The 8950-nt window shown below is 36.8% G+C and overlaps 1 protein-coding gene across 1 annotated transcript; it reads right to left on the reverse strand.

The window, feature by feature from the left end:
• Positions 1 to 5605: 5605 nt before the first annotated feature.
• On the reverse strand, positions 5606 to 7559 carry LOC104418343 (dof zinc finger protein DOF5.7). Its single transcript, XM_010029667.3, has one exon. It carries the CDS (start codon positions 7276 to 7278, stop codon positions 6142 to 6144), a length of 1137 nt encoding a protein of 378 aa, XP_010027969.2. The 5' UTR covers positions 7279 to 7559; the 3' UTR covers positions 5606 to 6141.
• Positions 7560 to 8950: the final 1391 nt, after the last annotated feature.

Here is an 8950-nt window from a genome sequence, read left to right on the forward strand (position 1 = left end):
AGAAGTTGCAAGTCTTCTATGATTAATAAGCCAAAGAAAGGCTTGGATTTTTATATGATTTTGATCTTCTGAAAGTATATTATATCGTATCATATTCAAATTTTCTAGTAATGTACTATGTGTTTTTCTTGTATCATATAAATGAGCCCGCTTTATATATTCCCTTTTCTAAAGGGAAAAAAGGGGCCTTGGCATAGATTTTAGATCAGGAGGAGCTGCATTATTCTTCTTGGCCGGCCATATTACGGAACTTGTTGAGACATTTCATGTCATATCATCACGTCTTTATTTGCGTTAGTAGATAAGTTTCATATGATCTCAAATTAGGATGAAGCACTGTAAAGTCACGTTTCACGTTGGTGTTTGGTGAGCTGCAACCAAAATAGATAATGTTGTACCACGGCAGACCTAGGAAAGACAAAATTCAAGAAATTGATCTATAAAGCTGAGCTAGCACTGTAAAGGCAATCACATCCTGTGGATCATAAAGCTGGATTAGGAACACAACAGATGGTACGGAGCAAGATGAGACATGGACATCATCTTTCTATTTTGTAAGTTCTGCTCATCCAGTGCAAAGTCTTGACGGTGGTTGGCCTGCTGAATGTTTCTGAGAGATGCTAATTGCAGAGAGGCCAAGTTAGTAAGTACTGTATTTCCGGATACTGTTGTTCTTTTTCCTATTTATTGGGTGTATGAGCAATCATTAAATCCTGTTACTAGTCCAAGTACAGAGGCATAGGACGAGACTTTCACGAGTGGGAACTTTTCACACCTTTGATAAACTCATAAAAGGGAAAAATAAATTATGCTTGCTCTATTTTCACTTCTTATAACTTTAGGCACATCTTAAAATTTTCATGATTCAAAATTGCCCTCACTGGGACCTCATCAATGGTAAGATTGATGAAAGAGAAAAAAAAAATATACTTTTAATATAAATCAATCAATCTAATGATCTTTATTGAAATTTTCATAAATTGTTGCTTCTTCTTCTTTTGTGTTCAAATCAGAGAAGTTTCCAACAAGTTTGTTTCTTTTTTAAAAGAACTGCTAAGATTGAGCATTTCGATATTACTCAAATAACTTTGGACATACTTAAAATTTAAATGGCCCAAAATAGCCCTCACTAAGACATCAAGGGTGGTAATATTGATAAAAGAGGAAAAATATACCTCTAATGTGGATGAATAAATATAATGATTTTTATCAACCTTTTTTAAACCCTTGTTTCTTCTTGTTTTGCGTTCAAATCTGAAAAAATTCACATAAACCTTTGTGTTTACAAGAATCATCCAAAATTAGAGCATTTAACACATGTTAATTAATAAAGATTACAAATAAGGTTCAAACTCACTACAAAAAGAAAAATTATAGTAATCAATTTGAGCATGTGGTGGAATCAAACATGTGGAGAAGAGGAAATGATTTTTTTAAAAAACTAGTGAAAAATGGCATAAAGTGGTGGAATCAAACATCATTGTATTAATTACTACAAACGGCCTTATATTTTCTTAACGATTTACGGTTTTTGCATTTAAAGAAACAATTTTTTTATCCTTTCAATCTGTGAGTTTGATTAATTAATTCTCTTAAGGTTATTTTCATCAACTCAATTAGTAAGGGAGCGTTGTAACCATTAAGAGTGTGAAAATAGTGCTAGCCTTTAATTGATATGGGTCAATATGTCTTTTGCTCTCTCTCCCTTCATAAAAAACTTATAAAGGGATTGGGGTCACTTTTGCTGGAATATATGTGTGCGTGTGAAAGTCACATATTAAGAACGCCCAATACTACAAAAAATCCAAAAGGGATACAATTATGACAAATTTATCCCAAATTAATTTTTTGACAACAAAAAACCCTAAACTAATATACTTGTGATAAATTTATCCCAAATGACTACAAAAAACTCAAAACTAGTACATTTGTGACAAATATACCATTCGTTAAATTCAATTAAAATCACCAAAAATCATAAAACCAGTACAACTATGACAACTGTGATAAATGAAGAGTAAAATCTGAAACTAGTATATTAGTTAACTGTCATGTGTTATCCAATTCAGCAATTTGACAATAAAATTTAACGGCAACTAACAAAGGATAAATTTATCACAAGTATATCAGTTTGGGGTAAATTTGTCAAAAGTGTACTAGTTTGAGATTTTTTATGATTAAAAAATTTATTTGGGATAAATTTGTCATAAGTGTACTGCTTAGGATTTTTCATGATATTAAGAATGTATGGAAGAATTGTATGGCAACCATTGAAAATTCTTCAAATTAGATATATATATATATATTTTCTGTTAGGTTCCATTCATTTGGTTTGCAAAAAATGTGACATTTGTGGAAAATATCTTTCGAGGAAGTCATTTCCTAAGAAAATAACAATATTTTCCAATGTTCGACTAAAACCTGAAAATGAAGTGGTTTGGTAAGGAAACTATTTTCCTTTGTGCATTTCTTTGAAAAAATATATAATTTTATCTTTTAAAATCTATTTTAATTATTTTCATTTATATTTTTTCTTTTTTTTCTTCTTCTTCCTCGGTCGGTCGCCCGCCATTGTGATGGTTAACGACCGGCCATAGGCGAGCTTGAGCCTCATTGGCCTATGGTGAGGCTTTGCTTGGCCTCGCTTGAGCTTGCTTGAGGCCCCCATAGGTTGGCAAGGCTCGAGCCTCACCTAGCTTGCCGCTTTGGAAAGGCCTGAGTTCGCCTATGGTTGGTCGCTGAGGCTAGTGACTAATCGAAAAAGAAGGAAAAAAAAAGGAAGAAAAGGAAAGGAAAAGAAAATAAAAGAAAAGGATTTTAAAATAGAAATTAAAAATAAGTAAAAATTTGATTTTAAAAAAATATAGAAAAGGGTGTTTGGTGAAAAACAAGTGTCTAGTTTAGAAGTGTAAGAAAGAGGATGGAAAATGTTTTTGCTTCCTAAAAAACGAAAAACATTTCTCCTCATTTTAGAATACTTTTTTTCGTTGATGGAAAACATTTTTCCAAACTAATTCATTTTCCATAAAACGAAGGCTAGAAAATACAAAAAATGTTTTCTTAGAAGTTATTTTCTATAAAACAAATGGAGTGTTAAATAGGTGTTTAGTCTATGGCCTCTTAACATGTATTTAGAATCGTCTACCTCATCTATAGCATGGGCTGCTTCTTCAAATTAGTCCTTCTAGACTTTTCACAAATTTCGCCGAATGGTCTATTCACCTTCTGCAAATAGGTTTTTCCAAGAAAATTGACGTCCTGATGTTCTACAAGTGGTTTATATTCTATTGGTCTATCCAAGCTTTAACGTACCTCGTTCTACAGGTTGTTCACCTTTTATAAAGGTCTTTCCAGACTTAACACATCTTCCATCCAATAGCTTGTTCTCCTTTTATAGAGCCTTTCCATGCCATTGAACTTCCTATTGATGACACTATTTGCATATGACTTGAGTATGTAAAAAGCCGTCCTACATATTTGAATACACAAATTAGTAATCCTTGATAATTTTGCATCTTCAAAACATCGAGGTTTTTCTCAATAATTTCTCATTTAGTAAGTATTCACAAGCATTATTCAGTAAAACCTTATTAGTAGATGCACATACTTATTCGAACCCTACTAGAGTTTAGGATGCTTCCAAGATTTGCCTAAAATGTAAACTTGAAACCTAAACTGTTCAATAGATCATTCATGAATATAATCAACATGTCTAGTAAAAATTGCCATTTCAAGCCTGAAATCATTTTTATTGCTACATTGTAGAATTTTACAATGGTTAATAGTAATTTGCTGTAATCTTATTTTGTATGATTCTTTAGATTCTCTCATTGGAGATATACAATGCAAAAGTTTTGAATATATCATCATGTTTGCAAATTTAATACGGTTCATTATGTATTTAATCATAGATATTTATTCACAAAGAAAGTACTACATCAGCTTGTAGATGTCGATAGCTTTAGAAGCCGCGTTTATCTCTTTTTATGGCGAAACTTATAAAATAAACATGGGACGGATTTGGGAAATAACAAATAATTAACGGGATGAGTTTGGAAAGAGGGTAAAAAATCCCAAACCTGTCTTGTTTTCCATCCCTAATCTCTTATGCACATGACAGCCATAGACAAAGAAAGGTGCTATGCCAGCTATAAGGAGAGAGATTTTATTAATCGACCAAGAGTGGCAGCAAAAATACTACATCTGCCAAAGCTCAACTTTGAATCGAAAGTTATGGTAACAAAAAATATGAGATCGTGCGTGTTCTGGCAAATTTTTGCAGTCTCATGATGAGTCGTCGCTAAGTCAATAGTTACAGAGCTTACATGATAAGGACATGAAAACTTGACTTGTCCTGGTGTATCCTATTTGCATCCTCAAGTACTATTATTATGAACATGGCCGATCTAAGTCTCTCTCTCTCTCTTTTTAATTTTCAAAGGATTGAGGCATGATTCACGAATTATAAAAGCTCAGGAATGATTGTGTGCCTTTACTCTAACAACAATCATGGGACTCAACAGTTCCCGCATGAATAGTTAAAAGTAAGGAACAAAAGGTGACCAAAAAGAGATTAATTACAAAAAGCAATCCCTTTCCTTGGCTCTTTTCTTTGTGTCCTCAACAGAAACTTGTAATGGAATCGAAACCCAGAAAAGATAAAGAGAAGAATTAAACAGAAGTTGTAATCAGATGCGCGAGGGCTCATTCCCCAAAGAACGAGCTCAATGCTCTCTCTCTCTCTCTCTCCCGCATATCCATTTAAAACGTTGACAGTCTTTCACTGAATACACTTTCAAACCATCACTTTTCCAGACACTACCGGATCGCACCACACTGAAACTAATTATTGCTATAGGGAGAGGTAGAGAGAGGGAGGGGCTATACAGCCTTTATAGGTGAAAGGTGAGGAGACCAGAGGCACCAGATGTACTATTCTGCTTGTTCCATATATAGACCTGATCAGATGCTTATTAAGACCAGAGAGAGAGAGAGAGAGAGACAGAGAGAGAGGGATGGAGGGAGAGATCTGATTCTGCATCCATATGTATATTTTGCAGACGAAGGGAGAGATCTGATTCTGCATCCATATGTATATTTTGCAGACGAAGAGCACGGAAGACCTCAAAGATGTGTTCAAGTGTTGCTACAGACATGCTTTAGTCAGTCCAAAAAATTAAAAATCTCATCACAGATTCCAAAGCGATGGTGGGGAGGACCGAATTAGAGATCTACCAGTCTTCGTCTTCAAAAAGGAATCATGAAAAAGGAAAGCGGTGCATTGCAATTGCATGCATGACTACTTTTTTTTATTCGGTCCCATAATGTCATGTAAAGTGAAACATCATGTTCCATTTGCAATAGGACTATGGGTTAATAAATAATCGGTAAATTGTGGTACAGTTTTTGAATTTGAACTCTGTCATCGCATGCACACATTGTTCAACTTCTGTCGTCTAATAAGATAGTAGATTTCACTGAACTAATACGATATTGAAGGTACACAAAATCTTATGTATCAAATTCTCAAACTTTATTAAGAAAGCCCAACACAGATGATAATTCATTTGAATGTCGGTTTCATTGAGAAGAGAGATATCATATGTCGAGATCAATCAAATACTCAAGCAGATATAAGAAACCAATATTCCAACGGAAAGGATATATTCCCCATTTCCACTTGATAAATTATACAGAGAAGAAGAATGAAACGGAAATTAACGTTTCTTATATAAGCAGGCAACTCGAGCATAAAAGACGGAAAAAAAAGAAAACTATATAATATGACCATGAACCTCTCTACACAGCATCGGTTACAAATTAGAAAAAAAAACACTAAAACCTAATGATTAGCATCTTGACAATCACACAGTTAATACAACAGGAAATAATTAAAAGCATGCTATTTCTGTTTCTCTCTTCTTTTTGGCTACTGTTACATGTGGATTTCGTTTGAACCCAACGAGTTAAACACCAGAACAGACATGTAAAAAAACCCAACAGCAACAATCGGAGATAGATTAAATGATTCTAATCAATTTCTTTGTTTCTGAGGCTATCTTTTTTAGCTTTTAAATTATGAAAACCCTTGAAAGACTTACTCTTTTTCTTAATATTTCTGCGTCTCTCTAACATCCTCAGCTAGGGCAAAGCAGTGTATTGAAACCCTTGACCCGGTCCTTTGCTGTTCCAGTTGCCGGCGTTGTTGTTGTCGTTCCCGTTACTGCTACTGTTGGTCGGGCTCGGCGTCGTAACTGATGCGTACGCATTCCCGAAGAACCACTCGGTCACTGACGATCCTTCCTTTCTCGAGCTACCGGCAGCGTCCAGATTCTGGAACAAGACAGGCTGTCGCAAGTTCTGCGACTGATCCTCGAAAGGCGCGGTGGCGATGTTGATCGATGAGGCAGCAACGTCGCCGCTGTTGTTGGCCTTGGGATTATGGTTGTTGTTATTGTCGCCGCTGAACAGCATAGCCAGCCGCTGCTGCTGCAGCTTCCAGTGCAGATCCTGGTTGATCGAGCTCAGCGACTCGATGGACGATGCAAGATTGCTGTCGACCTTCATCGAACCGCCCGGTTCGTGAAGTGCACCGGAAGTACCAAACCCCGGAGCAGCCGCGATGAAGGGAGGGAGCGCGTGATAATTGTTGAACCCAAGAATAGTGCCGCTGGGACCCGCCATCTGGTCTAGAGAGAAACAAGTGGCAGCACTAGTAGGAGCAGCGGCGGCCGTTTCGATGGCCGATGCATCTGAAAAAGAAGAGAACTGGCTGTAAATTCCAGGGGCTGGAGGGTTGTGATTCTGAACCGCCTTAGAGAAATTAGAAAGCCCGCCGAGATGGAAATCCACGGCCGGGGCCAAGCCGTGGAAGAGCTTGAAGCCGCCGAGCTCCGGGTGGGGTGGGGCCGCCGCCACGGAGTAGTACTCCTTAGGGTCGCCGCCCCCGCCGGGGAAGAGCCTGGACGAGGCCAAGGAGGGCTTAAGCTTCTTGTTCTTGCGGCAGCCGCCGCCGATCGGGACGTTGCGGAGGGCGCCGTTCCTGGTCCAGTAGCGGCGGCAGGTCTTGCAGAAGTGGCGGGGCTGGGTGAGGCTGTAGTTGTTGTAGTAGCAGAACTTGGTGTTGGACGAGTCGCACCTCGGGCACTTTAAGGCTTGCTCCGGCTGCTTCCCCGACGACGAGGACGACGCCGCCTTGCGCGAGCCGGAGCTCGGGGCGGCCTCTTCCTTTCCCGCCATCGGCGGTGGCTTCGGCGGGGCGGTACCTGGTGGAGTCATTTAGTTCTGTAGAAGGAGAGAGAGAGAGAGGGAAAGAGAGAGAATTTAGTGAGGGAGGATGAAGGATGCGTTGGGTTTCCCTTGGGAGAGGGGAAGAGGGAGGGAATTGAATGGTTTCATGGATGGAGTTAGTGGGAAATTGGTAGAGGAGGAGGAGGAGGAGGAGGAGGAGGAAGACGATGAGCGCCTGTGAACTTCATCAAAGAGAGAGGGTCGTCTCCTTGGTGGCATATGATTAAAGCAAGACTAGAAATAGAAAATGGGTGTTTCAATATATATAAATATTTATATATTGGACAAATTTAAGAAAAGCAGGGTGATCGATCTGAAACTGACTTCGCAGCTTAAAGGGATCTGCGACTAGCTTTAATAATTGGGGCTCTTTGGATTGCATAGACAAAATATTAAACCAAAGCAGGACAAAAAGTGAAGTGGGATCTAATTTGCATTAGAGCATTTTTTTCTTTTTTTATTTATTGATTTTCATCCATTGCTTCTTTCCATGGTGAGGTGTCATTTAATTCTGAGTCACAGGTCAAAAGCTTATTTCTAGTAAATCGTATTCATCAAAAGCAAAGACGACCTCATTTATATAAACTTTTCCATTTTCAAAACGGAAAAATGAAATTACTTGTGTAGTAAAATACGGTTGTTATCGGTAACATCATCTTTTTTTTTTTTTTTTTTTTTGGGGGTGGTTGGTATACGGCGTTTTATCAATACTACAGTGAGTCTATTTATTGGTCAAAATGATTTGTTCACAGTAAAATTTACTTGTTCATGGTTAATTTTGTAAAAATCGGGAGAATGACACTAAAAGTTGTGCATTTAAGCGTCAATTTTTTAAGAAAATGATAACTTAAGTGCCTACTTCAATCTAGGTCACTGGAACTCCGATGTTGTCATATTTTATTAATTTTTTAGTCTTGTGCAGCTCGCCGACATGTCCAATAGCATATAACCTCTAAATGATATGTATAAAAGTTTTAAATAATGATCATTTTAGTGCTAAATTTTGTTTAAAGTGATCATTTCAGTATTAACTATTGTTAAAAAGTGATCATTTCAGCGTCTAGTATGCCACGTGGACTAGATTTTTTTTAAATAAAATGCCAATAATATAAAATTTTAATTATAAAAGCTGGGATGTAATTTCTTGTTTTTTGGCACTTAAATGATTGTTTTTTTTTTTTTCCCGATTTAGCACTTAAATGATTCGGTAAAAACTTTTAGCACTAAAGTGAGTTTTGGCACTTTTAGTGTTCTTCTAAATGTAAAAAATCATATATTCGTAATACATTTTATTTGTTTGATTTACCACTACTTATAGTAAACATAACCGATTCTTAGTAAGTGTAATTTGTGATTGTGTAAAAGCAAGTTGCTAGGTAAATAGAAGTTCTTGGTAAATACAAGTTGTTTGCGGTAGTTGCACTTTTCATAAAAGCATGTTCTTTTAGGTAAATGCAACATGATCTTTGTAAATACTTGTTATTCATAGATATAGGCGTTTGTTTGTGGTAAAATTACTTCTTCTTGATAAACATTGAAAATATTTACCTTGAATAAATGAGATTTATCAAATATGGTTTAGCAATTAACTTAAAAAGTTTGCCACTACTTGTTGTGGGTGAATGCAAACTATTGTCAATAAAGGGCTAAAATGACGAAA

This window comes from Eucalyptus grandis, chromosome 9, assembly GCF_016545825.1.
Source record: "Eucalyptus grandis isolate ANBG69807.140 chromosome 9, ASM1654582v1, whole genome shotgun sequence".
Classification (NCBI taxonomy): Eukaryota; Viridiplantae; Streptophyta; class Magnoliopsida; order Myrtales; family Myrtaceae; genus Eucalyptus; species Eucalyptus grandis.

Bases quoted from the DNA above. Each gene is read 5' to 3' on its own strand.
- LOC104418343 (XM_010029667.3), bottom strand. From the start codon at position 7,278: ATGACTCCACCAGGTACCGCCCCGCCGAAGCCACCGCCGATGGCGGGA.